Raw genomic sequence first — 19,566 nt, forward strand, 5'->3', positions numbered from 1 at the left:
ACATGCTCTCCAAGTTGCACAGGTTTTTTTTTGCCAACTGGAAAGACAGTCATAACTAACTTAGTCTGGATGCTGCCCACTGTCTATTTTTGCCTCTGAGGAACGCCTTGTTAAACACTGTTGGTGTGTGTTGTCAGACTTCAGGGTTCCTGTCAGTCTTCAGGGTTCCCTCCTCAGGATCCCCAAAAGTTAAATCTCTGAGCGAGAAAGAGAAGTGGGGGGGATGCATTTTGTCTCTAGTGCACATGCATATAAGCACATGCACATGAACACTAAGGCACCACACAAGGCACAGCCTGCCACTTCACACACTTGCAAAAGCTGAGGCATCTTTGTAAATGGTTGGACCAAGCGCATGGGCAGGCAACCTTGCAATGCAGGACAGTTGGGTTTTCTGAGTGTATCTTTCACCAAAAGAGCAAACATCCTCTAGGCTTTTAAATCCACAGATTGGCAATTGCAGACATAGCAGGCAGAGGGGAGCTTTTGGTAATATGTAAGAATAGAAAGAAAGATGCCACCCCCACCCCCCGGCAGTGATCCTCATCATTAAAGAAGGAATATTACAAGAGTGTCCCTGTTCTCATCTGTGAAATGCTGGAGCATATGCAGCCTGACTTTGCATGTGTGCCCACAATCCATGGACTATAGGCAGAAGCAAGAGAGGCTTCAAGCATCTTGGTTGAAGGATTTGCAGAATGGAGCGGCAGAATGCTAAAGATATATCCTGGGATTTCAGAACACAGAAAAACCATTAGGATCTGGACCAGGTCAGAAAGCCCAGCAAGAGGCACCGTTAAGCAGACTCACCCTGCAAAAGGCCCCATAGCTTGTGGTAGGTGGGGGTTATTTCACAATGCCCCCGATTCACTTACCCTTCCCCACCCCAGGCAACCGGGTGGTGTTGAAGAGGCGTTCCCACTGGGCAGCACATAGGGGGATGCAGGAAGAAGGGACCATGCTCTGTTTCGAGATGGGAGGGGACCCCAGGATTAGATGGGGGTGGAACAGTTTCGTTTTGTTTTTTAAATACAGCCAGTGAAATCAGCACAATTAAGGAACTGTTTAAATTCAAGAAATAAATTAAATAACTGGATAAATAACCAAGAATCAAAACTGTGGACATTCTAGGTTGAAACGCTTTGATGAAATGACTCAAGTTGCCTAAAAAGGAATTGTTGGGGGGAAATATATCATTGTGGCCACTGGAGGTGTGCAGCTTCAACAGGGCACTAGAGTGACTTGTGTATTCCATACACAGCAAGGCAGGACAAAGCTTGCCATCAGGGCAACTTAGTAGTGCCGCAGAACGCTGGACTTAGTCTGAGGAGATTCGGGTTCAAATTCTTCTTCGGCAGGGCTTCAAGTGAGACGAGACCTGATCTTCAGCCACAAAGCTCACTAGGCGGCTTTGGGTAAATCATTCTCTCGCAATTTAACCCAGTCCCAGGGCATGATCTGAGGGGATGTGAGACAGCCACCTTATCGAAGCTAAGTAGGTCTAGGTCTGGTCAATGCTTGGATGGGTGACTGCCTGGGGACTCCGTGTATGCTGTCTTGTTGAAGAAAGATGGGACATAAATATTTTTTTTAAAAATGCCAGGATTCTCACTTTGGGATACAAACATGTTAAAATAGGCACACACACACAAGAACTAAAGCTTTATACAAGTAGAATAATTAGTCTTAAAATGTATTGAACAAGCAGTACCGCCCCTGTGAGACAGCTAGCAAGAGGGGAATAAGGTGGCTGGTGATGGCTTCAGGATATGATGTGAAAGTGGGTCCCCACCCGCCCCCACTGCTGCCAGGCACCACGCCTGCCTTGTCCCTTCTGCCTGCATCAGCATGCCAATGCAGGGGGCGTTGCTGGCGTTGGGCATGGACGTGCAGGCTGTCCAGGTGGCAAGTTCCTTTTTTGCTGCCCTGACTGGATGCTCATGAGGGAAAGGAAAGAAGCACCCAGACAGCTGGACAGGCCATACACAGCCATAGATGGGGCAGGCACAGTGCCTGGCAGCAGCAGGGGAGGGGAGGGGCGTGGCTCCCACTGGCGGCAGTGGGGGGGCATGCAGGGGTGCACAGTGCCTACCAATGGTGGCTGCAGCAGCAGCAGCACTGGGGGGGGGGGAGAAGGGGTACCTGGGGGGGGCAGAGGGGTATCACTTGGTACTCCCTCCCTCACAGCCCAGGAACATTTGTATCCACTTGGTATATACTGTGTCACTAGCTAGCAATATCGGTGGATGCCACTGCAATAAGCTTGGTTGGCACTACCCTCTCAGCATGACACTCTGGACCACTTGCACAGGAAACAAGTGATGAGGTTCTGCTGGTGTGGAAGTTCCTGCATTTGATCCTGCTCCTTTTTGCCAGCATCGGACCTGACCATAAAGGGGAAACAACCTTTGAAAAATTAGCAACATTCAGAATTTCAAGAAGTACACTTTAAGATATAGCGTGCTCATTTTTAAAGCGGGGGGGGGAGTAGTTTAAAGAGGCAAAGTGGGCAAGCTTTAACCAAAGTTTAACCAAAATAATAATAATAATCCTACTCAGCTAGTGTATCTGCTGTCAACGATCTAAGAACAACCCCACAGATCCCCACTTCTTCTCAAGCTGACCTCCACCTCCTCATTCAGGAATGGGGAGCTTTCACCACCTAGCTGCTATGCCCTCCCCATTCCAGGTCTTGTTCTTACTTACTGGCTTGATCTCCTCTCGAGTGAGTTTCCGTCGATACAACAACATGGCATGGACAATGTTCCCGGCACGAGCAGCCTGGACTGGGGTGGGGGTTACATACAGGAAGTCCTACAAAGTGGGTACACAGGAAGGGGGTTCAGAACAGTGCAGCGAAGTCCCCGACATGAAAACCCCCATCGTCTCCCACTTCTGAAACTCACCATGACGTAATAGTTGCTATTTACCATCAGGGGGCCTCGTCCACGGAGATAGACATACTCTTCCCACCAGTCACTCACCTGGGCAGAGGCAGAGGGTCAGAAAAGAAGATTTTAAGAGACACACATGACCCACAGGCAATTCTATTTTATCCCCCCTCCACCCAAAGGACCACCCTCCTTATCGCTTTTAGATTTTATTGTTATAATGCACATAAACAAAGAAAAAGAGTACCTTCCGTGATTCAAAGTCCATCAAAAGCTTAGTCCATACTTCTGAAGCAGGCTTTAGCCATAAAATCTGACAAGTTTACAAAACAAAGCCCGACCATATATTCCCTCCTGACTTCCCACATAGTAGATTTGGGAATCTGCTATCAGATCAACGTAAATACCAAATGAGCTCTAACATCATCTATAGATTTGTTGTTCCAGAACATTTGAAATGCTATCCACCTCTGTACAAACCAATAATCACATACATGGGAGCTCTTCTCACAATCAGTGAAAAGAGTCAAAAGAGGTTTGACTCGCCAACTCCGCAGACGACTGACCTCTCTTCCCTGGGTGGGCAGATCGCCCTGCCCAGACAACCAGCTCCGGGGGTCGGGGTGCTGGGACACGCCACTGCATGCCACCCTACCCCCTGGAGCTCCAATAATGCATTATGGGGACCCCCCCCCCGAGTGTGCCAGCTGCAGCTGCAAGCCGCCGCGGCTGACACAGAATTACAAAACAACAACAACAAATATTTATATATCGCTTTTCAACAAAAGCTTAATAAATAAATAAATAAATAAATAAATAAATAATAAATAAGATGGATCCCTGTCCCCAAAGGGCTCACAATCTAAAAAAGAAACATAAGACAGACACCAGCAATAGTCACTGGAGGGATGCTGTGCTGGGGGTGGATAGAGCCAATTACTCTCCCCCTGCTAAATAAAGAGAATCACCACGTTAAAAAGGTGCCTCTTTGCGCAGTTAGCAGTTAGGGAGCGCTCACGCCCTTAACCTCATTTAAAAGTCTGGCTACTTAGGTGAGTTTGCCACCAAGTAGCTGCTGGGATCAGACCCAATCCCGGTGGTTCTCACGAGCATGCAAAACCAGGCTGGGCTCCCTTAACTCAGTTTTGCACACTCATGTGAATAGCCTCATGGACTGACATCCAGACTAACACAGCACTTGTGCAATGCAATGTGCTAGCTAGATGCACTATCAGCAACTTGTATTCCTGGCTAACATTACACGAATGCAACAAGGTCCACCTCTAGTGGTGCACCTCCTCAGTAGCGGCCCACACAAGCAGGATCAGGTGGGGGGAGGTGATAAGCAAGTCACAGGTGCAGCTCACTGCCACTCTCCTCTCCTTGCCCTGGTTGCCTCATTCTGCCTCTCCCTGCCTGCCACTGCATTAATGTTAGATGCACAGGCTGGTTATTCGACCAGACCAGGCTAATAACCAGCCTGCGCGCCTAGGGTTAATAGCATAGCACTTACATTTATATACCGCTTTATAGCTGAAGCTCTCTTAAGCAGTTTACAATGATTTAGCATATTGCCCCCAACATTCTGGGTACTCATTTTACCGACCTCGGAAGGATGGAAGGCTGAGTCAACCTTGAGCCCCTGGTCAGGATCGAACTTGTAACCTTCTGGTTACAGGGCGGCAGTTTTACCACTGCGCCACCAGGGGCTCATCAGTGATGTATAGTGAAATAGGAAAACTACTGCTTTTTCTATTTCACTATATAGTTTTTCTATTTCACTATACATCATCAGTGATAGTGATAGCCCAGACGAGACAGAGTGAGGCTGCTGGGATGGGGAGAGAAGCGCGGGAATGAGCCACACTTGTCGCCCTGTCCCTCGCAGACAGGCCACAATTTCTGGGCCTCCTGATAAGAAACCTCTTCTTCTATCCATTTACATTGCAGGGATTGTTTGCCCAACAATGCAACTTCAGGATTCTGTGCAGCAATGCCACTTTCTTGTGGGCACACAACTTTGTTTGTTCCACAAATGCTTCTTTCATCTGGATGCCAGCCCCAGTTCTCAGGAGCCTGAACATAATCAGTAAGTTTAAGCATTATCCCTTTCTTCCCCTTTAAGCACTCACATAGTTGGAAGCCCACCAAGACTTAATCCTGAGGTACCACTGCAACCGCGGTCCCAAGGTCCGTTCAAAGTCACGGGCAAGAGCAGTCATTCGCTGGAACTCATCATCATTCATCAGGGGACGTATGGATTCTAGATACTAGCGGGGAGAGATGCATGAGGTCAGAAGACCATGAAAGCAAAGTGTTATTTCATTGCTCCAAGGTCATCTCCCAGGTTGTCAACCTACGATCCCAGTTAAGAGAGAAACAAGTAACAAGCTTGTACAATCTCTGCTCCCCTTCCATCCTCAGGAGGAAGGAAGAGGAGCAGGGACGAGAAAGTGCTTAAGCTAATCACTCGTTCCCCAAAGTTTGTTAGACTGAAATTGGACTGGAAATACGACATCAGTACAAGGGCAATATCTCAGCACAGGACCCAAAGCGTTCCATATTGTAGGGTAAGTCTAAAAGAAATTCTGGAATGAAAAGAACAATCATAGCCTAGACAGTAGTCATTTTTATGTTATGTAAGAATTGCGTAGAGTCAAAAGCTGTGCCTTTGTTTCATCCAACATTTTCTGGGTGTATAATTTTATAAAGTTTGCAGCCAGAGAGCATAACAAAGAATTCTGTGTGAATGCACATTAATTTGGTGGGGGGAAGCTCCATCTCTCATAATAGTATGTACTCATCCAGAACTGTAGAAAAATCTTGCCAAAATACCAGCTCTGTGAGCTAACTCAAATGTGCTGAAATAGCATATGGTCTAGTCCTCCCTGGACTATACCATTTCACTCTCTGGGTAGGGAATATAATAGAAACCTCCTAGCACATGGACAGCTAGTGTGTCAGAGCGGAGCACTGGTCACCTACCGTGAAGCCTCCTTGATGCTGGATCTGAGGACATCTCACAAATGGGCTATCTTTCCCACATGCTCCAAAGGCAGGGCTATGCAAATTAGTATAGAGCCTTTAAGAGCCAGGGAAGGGTGACCCTGCCCAGGTTTTTTAGGCCAAGAGAGACAAGGGAAGACAAGCTCCCCTAGTGTAGGTGGAAAAAACATAAGCATAAGAATAACAGTCCAAAGAGAGTGGAAAAGCGAAGGGGAAAAAGAACAAGCAGGAGAAAAAAGGTGGTATGGGAAGTCCCTCCTCACGGAGCAGGCCATGGCACAAAGGGTGGGTCAAGATGTCCTCAGACTCAGCATCAAGAAGGAGCCTTCACGGTATGTGACCAATGCTCTGTTCTCTGATGCTGGGCTCCGACGACATCTCACAAATGGGACATATCAGAGCCTTGTCTGCCACCGCAAGGGGAGGGAGTGCCCGGGCCTACTCCAAGGGAAAGACCTGCTGAAGCATCCATCTGCCAAAAGCCACCTGGGTGGAGGCATAGGTGTCCAATTTGTAGCGCTTCATGAAGGTAGATGGTGCTTTCCATGTAGCCGCCCTGTAGAATTTGTGTACAGGGGCATTGGTTGAAGAAGCCACCGAGGTTGCCACTGCCCTAGTAAAATGTACCAGAATACTCATTGGTGACCAGAGATGCAGTGATCCAAACGCCATCGCTATGCATGCCCTGATCCACCTGGTGATGGCTGCTGCTGTGACTGGTTGCCCCTTGGGCGTGGGCAAGAATGAAATGAAAAGGGCTTCGGTGGAGCAGAAGTCTTTTGTAATGTTTGATGCAAGTTTTAAGGCAGTGATGGTCATCTAGCTTGTGCCAAGCCTTTTCCTTCGTGTGGACCGGTTTGCAGCAGAATGAAGGTAGTATGATGTCCTAAGAGTGGTGAAAAGCCAAAGAAAGCTTGCGGGGGAAGAAGGGATCCGGGATCAAGCGGACCAAATTTGCGGAGAACACACAGAGATCCTTATGGACTGACAGGGCGCGCAATTCAGATACCCTTCTGGCCGATGTTACAGCTATCAGGAAGGTAGCTGTAACATCGTAAAGTTAATGACTTAAGCGGAATGGAAGCAATTGGCTCGAAAAGTGGTGACTGGAGGGCCTGTAGGACCACATGAAGGTACCAGGATGGGAAGTGATGGACCGTAAGCGGGGACAGGAGGGTTGCCCCTTTCAGGAAACATTGTAGGCGAGGATGCGTTCTCATAGATTTTGTGGAGACACCTGAAATAAGTCCCAACAATGATGCCGCTTGCCGTTTTAGGGTGTTTGTTTTTAATCCCTTGTCCAGACCATCTTGTAGAAATTCAGCAGGTGTTTCATGGTGGCTTTCCTCTGGGGTACTGAGTGTCTAACAGACCAGTGAAGGAACGCTCTCCAAGTGTATTGGTAGATCTGGTTCATCGAGGTTCACCTGGATGCCACCAGGGTGTTGAGGACCATGTTGGAATAGCCGTGCTGTTTTAACAGTAGTCATCTGGCTAGATTTAACCAAGCTGGATCGTGGTGTTGTACAGGACCCTGGGACAGAAGATCCTCAGAGCCGGGAAGCATCCAAGGTTCTGCCACTGCTAGATTGTGCAGCTCTGCAAACCATGGCCTCCTGGGCCAGAATGGGGCGATGAGGAGCACTTGCACCCTGGAGAGGTGGATCTTCCTGAGGATGTGTGTGAGTAATGGAAATGGTGGAAATGCGCAGAGGAGACCCTGTGGCCAGGGACTCGAGAGCGCATCCACCTGTTCTGCCTGATTGCATGGAAATCTGGAGAACCTTGTAGTCTTCACATTTTGAGGGGTTGCAAAAAGGTCCACCAGTAGGGTACTGAACATCTCTGAGAGACTCTGGAAAACTGACGGTTTGAGTTCCCACTTCCCATGTAGTAACTCTTTTTGGCTGAGTTAATCCGCTATGACATTTAGGTCTCCCTGGACATGGTGCGCTGTGATGGAGCCGAGGTTGTATTCCGCCCACTGTAGCAGTAAAGTTGCTTCCGCCTGCAAGGACCGGGATCTAGTCCCCCCTTATTCGTACACATGGGCCTTGGCCATCATGTTGTCTGTCTTGACCACGATATGTTGCTGTGTCAGGAGATGGCAAAAGGCCAGGAGAGCCAATCTTATGGCCTCACCAGTTTATACTGTGTCTTGTCTCCTCCCATGACCATGTGTCTTTGGCCAATAGGGACTGGCAGTGGGCTCTCCAGCCAAGGTCACTTGCATCTGTGGTTACTATGATCCTCAGTGGGATTCAGGAATTGTTTTCTTTAGATGGATTTGTACCCACTTGTTGAGCTTCTGGGCAATTGAGAGGTGATGCGGGAGTAAGAACCATTGCAGAGACTGGAGGTGAAACCTGCCTCATGGCACAGAGTCCAAGGATGCCACCATGAGGCCTAGAAGGCGAGCCAGTGACGGGAGGGAAATCTTCCTGTGTGCAGTGTCTCCCGGGCTGCGTCTTTCAGCGGCTTGAGGCGGGGTCCAATGGTAGGAACAATTTGTCTGCTTGGGTGTCTATTATGACCTCCAGGTGTAGAAGCTGATGTGACAGTATTAGCTGGCTTTTTAGGTCGTTTATGAGGAACCCGTGTTCCCAAAACACCTGCAGAGTTGTCTGGATGTCTGTGTGTGCTTGTTCTAAGGACAGAGACTAGATGAGGATATTGTCCAGAAAAGTGAAAAGGCAAAATTTGGAGTTGAAGGTGCCCTGCCACCGGTGCCAGTATCTTAGTGAAGATCCTGGGAGCTGAGGAAAGGCTGAAGGATACTGGTAATCTACCCCAGCATACATGAAACGGAGTCGTCGACTGTTGGGGTGTATCAGAATATGGAGGTAGGCCTCCTTGAGGTCGACTGAGAAGAGGAAATCATTGTAGTGTAGTGCCTCCGAGATCGATCTGAGAGATTCCATCTGTAACCTTCTCTTTGGTATCCACCTGTTTAAGTACCTTAGGTTGAGGACTGCCCTTAGTGAGCTGTCCCTTCTGGGTACAGTAAGGAGTATAGAATAGATGCCTTCCCCAGTGGTTGGTACGTACCAGCACTATGGTCCCTAAATCCTTGAGATGTTGGATAGTGGCCAGGAGACTTGCATGCTTGGTAGGCGAGCATGAGACTGTTGTGTTAGGAATCTGCTTGGGAGAAAGGCAACCACTTCTGTCTTGTACCTTCTCTAGTGAGTTGATCACCTAATTGTGGTCTGAGCCCACACGTGGAGATGGGCTGAGTCAAAACTGCTGCTTGTTGGACTTGTTCTGAGCCAGGAAGGGCTGGCGACCCTGGTTGAAATAAAGGCTGTCAGGCAGCAAACCTTGCCAGAAATGGATGGGGGGGAAGCTCGCTCGGGCTCTCCGGAGCCTGAGTGTGGGCGGGGGAGAGTTCATTTGGGGTTGTTCTGGAGCCTGAGCTATGCCTCCATGGGTGGCCTTTTTCATTGGCGGCCAGGGTTCTTCAGCTGGCTTCGCACCTGTCTAGACTGAACACAAAAGGAGAAAAAAATGGACAGGCAAAGAGGCTAGAAGTACTAAGAGACAAAGAAGAGGTAAGTAGTTCTGCCTGGAGCAGTTCGCACTAAAAGGACTAAAAGGACTGGGCGGGGTCACCCCTCCCAGACTCTTAGCGGCTCTATACTAATTTGCATAGTCCTGCCTTTGGAGCACATGGGAAGGATAATCCATTTGTGAGATGTCCTCAGAGCCCAGCGTCAGAGAAACAGGGTTTTCACTTAGCCTTCTCATTGGCATGCTAGTTTTTGCTGTATGGGGTTTAATTTTTTTCAGTGTGGCAAAGCATCCAAACATGCAGTCTTCCAGTTTCCATCTGAAGGGGTACAGTCCAAGAGCAGCAGCACTATATGCTATGTATACATATGTTTGAATTGTCCCTAAATTTTCCCATTTGCTAAGCAGGGTTCATCCTGGTTTGAATTTGAATGGGAGACCAGATGTGAGCAATGTAAGATATCCCCCTGAGGGATATCATGCATGCAGAAGGTTCCAAGTTCCCTCCTTGGCATCTCCAAGATAGGGCTTGAGAGGCTTCTGCCTCCAACCTTGGAGAAGCCGCTGCCAGTCAGTGTAGACAATACTGAACTAGGTGTACCAATTGTTCTGACTCGGTATAAAGCAGCTTCTCATGTTCCTAAGAGATGGTAAGAATGGGGAAGAAAACCAAGCTCACCCTCTGCATTGTATCCTTTATGGCTGGCACAGGCAAGCGGGGCAGTGAGGCCTGGTAACTATATAGCATGGGCTTCCTTCCAGCAAAAATTTTGACCAGAGCCTGTTATGGGAGAAAAATATTTTTTAAATGGTCATTAAAATATGGCAATGTTTCTTTCTGCCCCTCCATCACCTTCCTTAGCTTTAGATAAACTCTGGCCCTCCTGCAGATGTTGGCCTACAACTCCCATAATCCCTGGATATTAGTCACTATGGCTGGGAATTATGGGAATTGTAGTCCAAAAACAGTTGGACGGCCGAAGTTGAGCAGCCCTGCTTTAGATGTAGCTCTCCTACTTCCTGGCCTCACAGATGTGGTAAACTAGTGTCTGGTCTATACCACTTCACTCTGCACATATGGGCTCACTTGACCGAATGCTTCTTCTTAAAAAAAAAAAGTTTAAAAATCCTAACCTATAGAAAACTATTATTACTTATCAACAACAAAGTTCTCAGAGTGTTTTATATCACTAGATATCAGGAGAAGGCATCTAGCCTAACCTTGCCAACAGGCTAATTTGCTATATGCAATTTATTTCATGGAAGAGCACTTAATTATCTGAGCTTCTATCTGCAGTCTGAAGTGGTACAGTCTAGACACAGGGTTACCACCAGTGTCCCCTAAAACAGAGAATCCTGAAATTACAACTCCCAGCATCTTCTGCTACAATGGCCTTTGGCGGGGGATTAGTCAACAACAGTCAATAGTCAACAACATCTGGGATTGCCTGTTACAGCGAACACTGGTTACTACCTCAGAGGGGACTAGGCCCCTTTGACTTTGCTAATCTTGCTGGGGCCTAGTATCTGACAGCACACATCTGGTTTCTCTGCAGTATGCTCTAGGCACCCCTCCCCTGAAAGATGTTCTATTACCACCGTCATGGGCATTACAGATCCACCTCATGTCACTTAATATGGATTTGTACCACCCCCAGGGTTTCAAGAGGGCATGTTCAAATCTCACTCCTCTCTGGCTCTTTCCATCAGCCACCACTGCATGGCTTTAGTTGCAATTCAACAGCAATTTACTGAGTATTTTTCACATCCACTGCCACAAAGCTACTGGGTAGCACCTCCCAACCCCAATCTGGCTACCCCATATTGTAAAGTTCATATTTTCTAGCATATTGGGACAGCCAAGCACAGCCATCACCTATGGCTCAAATACTTACCTCTAAGTAATTATTTATACCCCACCTTTCCAATCATACGAAAGTTCAAGGTGATTCTATATTCCTTACGGTGCAACCTAAGTCAATATCTGTGTAGTTTTCCTATGGCACATCCCAGTTCTAACTGCCACCACCTGATTCCATCCCATGGCATGCACTGTTTACCTGCTGGGTTCCCAACAGCACACCTGTCCTGCAATACATACCAGCCAGACCTTAGTTGTGTTGGACATCTTGCCATGTTCCTCATACATCCAGCCATGGTAGCAGAGCAACATCTTCAGGATGGTACGCATGGTGAAGATAAGAGCCAGCCACAAGGCTGTGGAAAAGGCCAAAGCACTGAGGACATTCTGACCCTGATCTGATAGGTAGTCACTGGAGCCGACATGGTGGAGAGGAGAAGAAAGAGAGAAGGAGAAAAATAAAACCACACATACTACTACTATGAATATTTATTTATCTATCATATTTCTATACTGCCTGATATGTACATCCCTAGGCAGTGTACCACTTTTCAACAAAAGTTCTTAAAGTAGTTTACTTACATACATACATACATACATACATACATACATACAATAAAGGATGGTTCCCTGTCTCAAAAGGGCTCACAAACTAAAAAGAAACATAAGGTAGACACCAGCAACAACCACTGAAGGAATGCTGGGTTGTGGTTGGATAGAGATGGTTGCTCTCCGCTTGGTAAATATAAGAGAATCACTACTTTAAAAGGTGCCTCAGCAGCGATATAGGAAGGTGCTGAAAGGCATCATCTCATACTTCACGGGAGAAGGCAATGGTAAACCACTCCTGTATTCTACCAAGAAAACCACATGGCTCTGTGGTCGCCAGGAGTTGACACCAACTTGACAGCACAACCTTTCCTTTCCTTTGCTCAATCAGCATATAGGTAACAAAAACAATGCATCTTATGAGATCTCCGCATCTCTGGCAACTTTTAAAAGGGGACTGAAGAAACATTTATTCACCCTGGCTTTTAATTCTATTTATGGTTTTAATTTTTAAAGTTGGTTTTAAATGATGTTAATGATTTTAATGTTTCAATGATTTTTAGTGTTTAATTGATGTAATGTTTTAAATTATTTTAATTGTAAACTGCCCAGAGATGCAAGTTTTAGGTGGTAAAAAAAAAAGTTTAATACATACATGCATACATGCATGTGTGAGGGTAACACAGAACTCTAAGCTCTTTTAAAAGAATAACTCTGTCTGCTTTTCAAACCAAACCACCTATATAAAGACCCACTCCCCAGTCCCAATTCAAGTCACACAGGTTGTTTTTTTTTCCTTTTTCAAAATTGAGAAGAGATGGAAGATGACAGATCTCTAACATCTTGTCTGGCCCAATTAAATCTGGCCCTCCATACTTTCAGAAGCACTCCAAATCTTCCTTGACAGTGTGCCTTTCCAAGGCCAGTGATGAATGGGACTGAATTCATTTTAATCCATTGTTTTATATTTTTGTTTATTGTAATTTGTAACTTCATTGTGCTTTAGCCTTGTCTCCCAGCCACATGGCCTTCAAAGAACCCAAGAGTTTTGGATTTGAGGACAATTCCCAACATTAAAGAAAAGCTTTCAGCCTTCGCCCTATTCACATCTTCAGTGCCTGTGCAATCTAGCCCTAGTCACACATTCTGTTCAACACGCAATCTGTGCACAGTGTACACACATACAGATCTGTATGCACCCACAGTGATTCACATATTATGATCAACGCACATACAATGGTACACTTTCTATCTGTGCCTTACTTTGGAAGGAGTTTGCAGCCAGGCTCACACAGAGTCATTCACATAAAAACATATGCATGTGTACAGATATCCGTATCCACGTCCAATGCAATGTTTGAATAGTGCTCTTCTGCATTTGACATGGGCACATATCTGAACCATGTTTGGGTGTAGCTTTTAAAGTAAAATTTCTCCAAAGGGCATCTTAGTCTGTCCGTCATCCCAGCAAGATTAACTTTCATTGGTTCAGCAGCAACTATCACCCCTTTCCCCTCCCTTCCTCCATACCTGACGGGCAAGTGTTCTTTGATCTTTCCAATCATGCCCATGGAAGGGTCAAGACGAGAGTACTGCGTCACCAGAATGGCGGTAACCATGAAGAGCCAACTGGAGGGGCTGGCAGGGTACACGCCTGTCACAAAACTGTTCTGCATAGGGGGGAGATCAGAAACAGATAGATGTGAGGACTGGCAAAATGAAAAATAAGGTTTAATTCTTCACTGAGTTGAGAACTGTGTAGAATTTAAAGGTATGTAGTCCTTTCCTGGAAGCTTCTATCTTATCTGAAGGCATGCAGTCCTTTACTGGAAAAATATGGTTCACTTAATCAACCACTGACTCCCTTTAAATCCCCTAAACTCCTGGCACATTAGTGCTTTCTGCTGAAATGTGGATTTCTGCAGAACAGAGAAGCTGTACTAAAAAACCTAGCCAAGAAAGCCAACAGACAAATAACGCTCTTTCTTCAGGGGGCAAATAAACATTTTTGTCTTTGAGAATGGGAAGTGTAAATCTGTGAGACTAAATTAGGTTATGGTCTTCTTGGGACAAAAATTCTCTCTCTCTCTCTCTCTCTCTCTCTCTCTCTCTCTCGTGCTTCACATCCTCCTGGGCAATAGGGTACTTGAGTTTCTGCTAAAGGCTATGCTAGGAAGAGGAGGGCATTTGTGACCAGGGGAATAAATCTGGACAAATAGAGGTGGCTACTGTCCTGTGCTGGAGTCTGCTCACCTTGAAAATGATAGCAGCTACAGCAAAGTCCAGGAATGGGATTATGGGATGAACTATAAAGCTTCATGGGCTAGCCTTCTCTTGCACTTTAAGTGGTTTCCACTTGCTGCTAAAGCCTTGGCTGAATCCCAAAAGGCCTAATAAAAAAGAGTCAAAATCTTGGCTCCCATAATCCTCTGCTCTGTCTTGGCCAATTTTGGTTTATGCAAAAAACAAATAATTCCAACTATTACATCCTCAACCCCAGAGACTCTTTCCTTTCTGAAAGCCCAGGAAGATTCTGAACTCTAAAACTTAACTTTTCTTCAGTCTAGTAGGCTCCCCTAAATTACTATTTAATTATTTTTAAAGCTCTAACATGGCATGGCATTCTAAGCAGTACATTTCAGCAAAGTGGTTATATTGTGTGCCCTCATCTTACTCGCAGCTTGTTGAATTTCTTCTTCCAGGACCGCAGGCCTGAGAGGTAGACCTCTTTGAGTGCCACATGGCTCAGGCGAAGGTCAATCCCTTCTGGAGAGACAGTGAATTGGAACGCCACAGCCTGGTGAGCCTCCGCCATCTTGGGAAGGTGCTAGTTTGTTGGCTGAGGGAAGACAGAAACACATCCATTAGCCCACACCTAATTTTCTTTCAAAGACTCCTCAGTTCTCTGGGAATGGAGCAGGGTTTAGAGACCCTTACACAGGTGGAGGTGAAGCTGGAACACCTAGAAAGGGAGGGAAAGGAGACTATAAAGACTATAAAAACTAGTTCACAAGCTTCCATCTTGATTATTCACCGGGAGTCCTGTATAGGTCACTTTAAAAAAATCTGATTTGCAATATTCATTTATTCTTTCAGCTATTTCTCCTCTTCTATTTCTACTCCCAACTTCAGAAAATTAACCTTTCTAGCTGAACATACTTTGCTTTTCACCACAAATGGCTTCAAGGTGGCTTACTGTAATAGCAAAAACAATACATTCCAACATAATACAAAATCTAACAGCACTAAAACCATTATAATTAAAAGCAGCGGAGCCAGCAAATAAACAGTAGCATAAAATAAAATTAATTAAAAGGATTAAAAACACAGGAGAACAGGACAGACTTTGCCTGGCATTATAAGATAAGGAACACAATGGCAGGAGGACATGATAGAAGAGTGCTCAATTTTTCAAGTGTCGGCAAAACGAAGGCCCTCTCTGCTGTAGACGCCACCTAAGTTCTGAAGGCAGGGGCACCCAGGCAGACTCTGAAGAAGAGCCCAGTCAGCGGGCAAGTTCATATGGGGAGGAGGTGGTGGTTCACTGAAAACGCACGCATTTATGAACACCCATCTATCAGAATTGTCTTCTTTCTGACATACAGTAAAAAGAGAGAGAGCTCACAATGGTTCCCAAGGACACCGAATCTTCAGCTCTTTACGTTTGCAGAGAAAAGGACTTTCACAGTTGTATGACAACCTTTGAGAATGCCTCTCAGAACACTTTTGCTCTACAAAATAATCACAGCAGCAATCTCAATTGAACTTAAGTCCTACAACAAATTCTCTAAATGCATTCCCTATTTTTCTGAGTCTGGAAGTCCATGGGGAAGGTTTGTAACCTCTTTTTTTAAATTATTATTAAACATTTTCTATCCCACTCTTCCTCCAAGAAGCCCAGAGCACTGTACTACATACTTAAGCTTCTCCTCACAACAACCCTGTGAAGTAGGTTAGGCTGAGAGAGAAGTGACTGACCCAGAGTCACCCAGCAAGTATCATGGCTGAATGGGGATTTGAACTCAGGTCTCCCCGATCCTAGTCCAGCACTCTAACCACTACACCACGCTGGCTCATGCCCTCAAGTAAATGAAAACAGGCACATGTTTGTTATGTGGTGCAGGACAATTAGGCATTCCCCTTCCATATTCAGCATCTCATGTGAATCAAAGTAGATGGGAGAGATAATAGCCTATGACATTAAATGGATCCATGTGTGCGGGAAGCAAGAGTTTAACATGTTTCTGTTATTATTAATTGCTAATATTAATTATTATTAGAACTATGATTGCTGCCTGCATTGCAAACATACATTCTAAAGTTGGATCTGTCAATTCAACGGTGAGAAAGAAATAGGCCCTTGTGTTACGCCCTCTCCAGCTGTGCGTAGCTTGTTTACTATGTGACCACAAAATAACTTGTGACCACAGAGAATAAAGGAAATGCATATTTCACAAACAAAATAACATTAACAAAATATTGACATAAAATAAATTTATTTATTTATTTATTGCTTGCTTGCTTGCTTGCATTTCTAGACTGCCCCATCCAAAGGCTCTGGACAGTGCACAACACATTTTTTTAAAAAACCCATTAAAATACCATTTAAAACACACTCCTTAAAACAATATAAAAACAATTTTAAGACAATTCAGAGCCATTTAAAAACCAATCAAAATGCTTTAAAATAATTTTAAAACCTTGGAAGGCCAGGCCAAACAAGTAAGTTTTTAGGGCTCTCTTAAAGGCCAACGAGCCTAAATTACGGATATCTGCTGGTAGTGCATTCCATAGGCCAGGAGCAGCTACAGAGAAGGTCCGGCTCTGAGTTGCCACTAGACATACCGGTGGTAACTGCAGCAGGACCTCTCACTGGGGCATTTGGTCTGGAATAGTTTCACCAGTACATCCAGTCAATTGTAAAACAAGAGACCTAAGTCAGGCCTGAGTTTCATCACTCCCAAAATTGGCAGCACACACCGATGCTCCAGAGAAGCTAGGGTCAAGGACTTGTGGTAGCAAGCATGAATCGTCCCCTTTGCTAAGGAAGAATCACTCTGGTTTGCATTTGAATGGGAGACTACATGTGAGCATTGTAAGATCTTCCCCTCAAGGGATGGGGCCGCTCTTGGAAGAGCATCTGAGGTTCTAAATTCCCTCCCTGGCATCTCCCAGAGAGGGTTCAGAGGGACTCATTCCTGTAACCTTGGAGAAGCCGCTGCCAGTCTGTGTAGACAATTATGAGCTGAACCAATGGTCTGACTCAGTATAAGCCCGCTTCCTATGTGCCTATGACTATGTTCCTTGTGAGCAGGGGCGTAGCTAGGGAAGATGGGGCCTGTGTTCGCCCCTCTCCCTGGTGAGGGAGATAATGAAAAAAATAGGGAGGGGTGGAGCTGGGGGCCCCTCAGAGGCTGGGGCTCCCGGGTTCTTTGAACCCATCCGCTCAATTATAGCTACACCCCTGCTTGTGAGGTTACACTGAATGAGGGCCCGACAGACGCTAGGTTCAACAGCAGCAGGGGATTTAGTGTACCTAGACTAAAACCTCTTGGCATTGATATAGAGATCACCAGATGTCACTTTATAAGCTACAGTGACGGGAGAAAGAGCAAATGTTCCTGAAAAAAAGTTGTCATGGACAAGTGTAATGGACAGGTCTCTAAGTGTTCCTATCTCTTCTCTTTCTGCTTGTTTATACTCATTTGACCAAATAACTGCATTTCCAGTTTATTGGATTTCCACGTTATCAGCTTTCTGCAGCCCTCCCACCTCTTTACATTAAAAAGAGGGGGTGGGGTTTTAGAGAGGCTTTTACCAAATCAGCTGAAGGGGTAAGAACCATTCCTAATTTGGATCTGGACAAATGTATGTAATTAGAAATTCCTCGTCTGAAGTATTGTGTCCTGTTCTGAGCACCCTACCTTAAAAAAAGATGTAGACAAATTGGAATGGGTTCAAGGGAGGGCAGCAAAGATGATCAGGGGTCTGGGAACCAAGCCTAAGAGGGAAGGTTGAAGAAACTGAATATGTTTCGCCTGGAAAATAAAACTAATTGGCCATTGGAGGCCAATGATCGGCACAACAGTTACTTCCTTGTGACACTCTCCCACCACAGACATACACAGAGTAATGCCAAACACGGAATACTACACAAATCTTCCTTAATTCTCAGCTCCAGCCCCCATGACAGAACATTAGGAAGAAATGTCTTCAGACAGTAAATGCCTGTGTAAAGGAGGACTGGACATTACAGCACACAAATGGAAAATCATTACAAGGAAGCAGCAAAGTGTGTTTGAGGTAGCCTTAAGGCTGGTCCTGAGACTTGTAATAACAGCAGGTTGGGTTGGGTAAAATCGATTAGTAATGTGGAGTATCTATGTTTTGAATTATTATAGCAATGGTTCATATGTATAGTTAATGTGAACCACGCAGACAGGTAAGCGGGAAGTCAATATTTACTTAATTAAATAAATGAATGTAATTTGAATGTAAAGCTATTGTTAAAGCCAATAAAAATTTAAAATGCAAAAAAAAAAAAAAAGGCTGGTCCTGAGACAATAAACTTTACTTCAGGGAGCCTAGCAAAGTGTAACTAGAGGCCTACTACACAAACCTACACTTTACTTCAGATTCCTCAATAAGAGAAAAAGGTAGCAGCTGCAGCAAACCATCTATAGATAATACTTTGCCATCTGGGGCTGAGTTAAAATTAAAGAACCATAAATTACTGTGCTGGACTAAACGCTGTGCTTATGTAAAGAAATCCTCCTACTATGTAGGGGAAAGAACCAACCTAAATACCTTCATTAGTGCCTACATATTATTGAATGGTAGCTAGGGGTGTGCACGGAACCATTCCGGGCAGTTTGGTTCGAGCTCAAACCAAACTTGAATTGAACCTCCTGGTCCACATACCAGTTCTAACAAACTATTCGGCAGTTCGGTTCGTGCTGCTGTACAAGCACCGGGAGAACTCTATGAGGTTGAAAAGGTGGGGCAGGCAAGAGGTTATCTCATACACTGCCACGCGGCTCCTCAGGGCGGTGGTGGGTTAGCAAGCTCCCCTAGGCCTTGCTGGCACGCCCCATTATCAGCTTGGGCCAGCGGGGGCCCAGTTCGGAGCAAGCATGGAGGCCATCAGAGTGACATCCATGCATGCATAGAGGCCATTTGTGGTACCACACAAATTTGCAAGGAAAAGCGCCACCACGCCATGAGGTAACCTCCCGCCCACCCCTCACTCACCCTTTTTCAACCTCGTAAGGTTCTCCAGTGATTGTAAAGGGGAATCCTTACCAGATTCTCCTTTGCAAGCACTAGAAACCAGTCGAAAACAGCCTGGTTCAGCTCGAGGTCAGACCGGCCCTCCTTTTTGAACAGCCAGTCTGGTTCAAGTTTGAACAAGTCGAACTAGGCTGGTTCAACCTTGAACCTGGTTTCATGGCAATTCCAACCTTCCTAGAATGGCATGCAGACCACCTATGGTAGTCATACAATGTCATGAAGTTGTGCGGTGGGGAGAGTGTTGCTAGTGGGAGTTAAGTGCATTAAATGCTACCCAGATGCCATGTACTCAGCACTGGGAAAGGCATTCCTGTATGCAAGAAATCGAACAAACAAAGATAGATCCACTGTCGGACAGGATACATTGGATGCTCCCCACTTTTTATTATTATTATTTATTTAAAATATTTATACCCAGCCCCTCCAGTGCACTATTGCTCGGGGTGGCTCACAACAATA

At 45.6% G+C, this 19,566-nt stretch overlaps 1 protein-coding gene across 4 annotated transcripts in view; it reads right to left on the reverse strand.

Annotated features, from left to right (window-relative positions):
* The window catches only part of CPT1C (carnitine palmitoyltransferase 1C), a 61,967-nt gene that overhangs the window by 21,427 nt on the left and 20,974 nt on the right, over positions 1–19,566 (reverse strand). For all 4 annotated transcript variants that reach the window (XM_053261589.1, XM_053261587.1, XM_053261586.1 and 1 more), the window contains 7 exons: positions 14,492–14,656; positions 13,348–13,487; positions 11,509–11,680; positions 10,087–10,188; positions 5,024–5,161; positions 2,907–2,984; positions 2,707–2,814 (listed from right to left, as the gene is read on the reverse strand). In XM_053261589.1, the coding sequence (XP_053117564.1) occupies positions 2,707–2,814; positions 2,907–2,984; positions 5,024–5,161; positions 10,087–10,188; positions 11,509–11,680; positions 13,348–13,487; positions 14,492–14,632 (879 nt within the window). In that variant the 5' untranslated portion in view covers positions 14,633–14,656. The remainder of the gene's footprint in view (positions 1–2,706; positions 2,815–2,906; positions 2,985–5,023; positions 5,162–10,086; positions 10,189–11,508; positions 11,681–13,347; positions 13,488–14,491; positions 14,657–19,566) is intronic.

This window comes from Hemicordylus capensis, chromosome 6 (genome assembly GCF_027244095.1).
Source record: "Hemicordylus capensis ecotype Gifberg chromosome 6, rHemCap1.1.pri, whole genome shotgun sequence".
NCBI lineage: Eukaryota > Metazoa > Chordata > Lepidosauria > Squamata > Cordylidae > Hemicordylus > Hemicordylus capensis.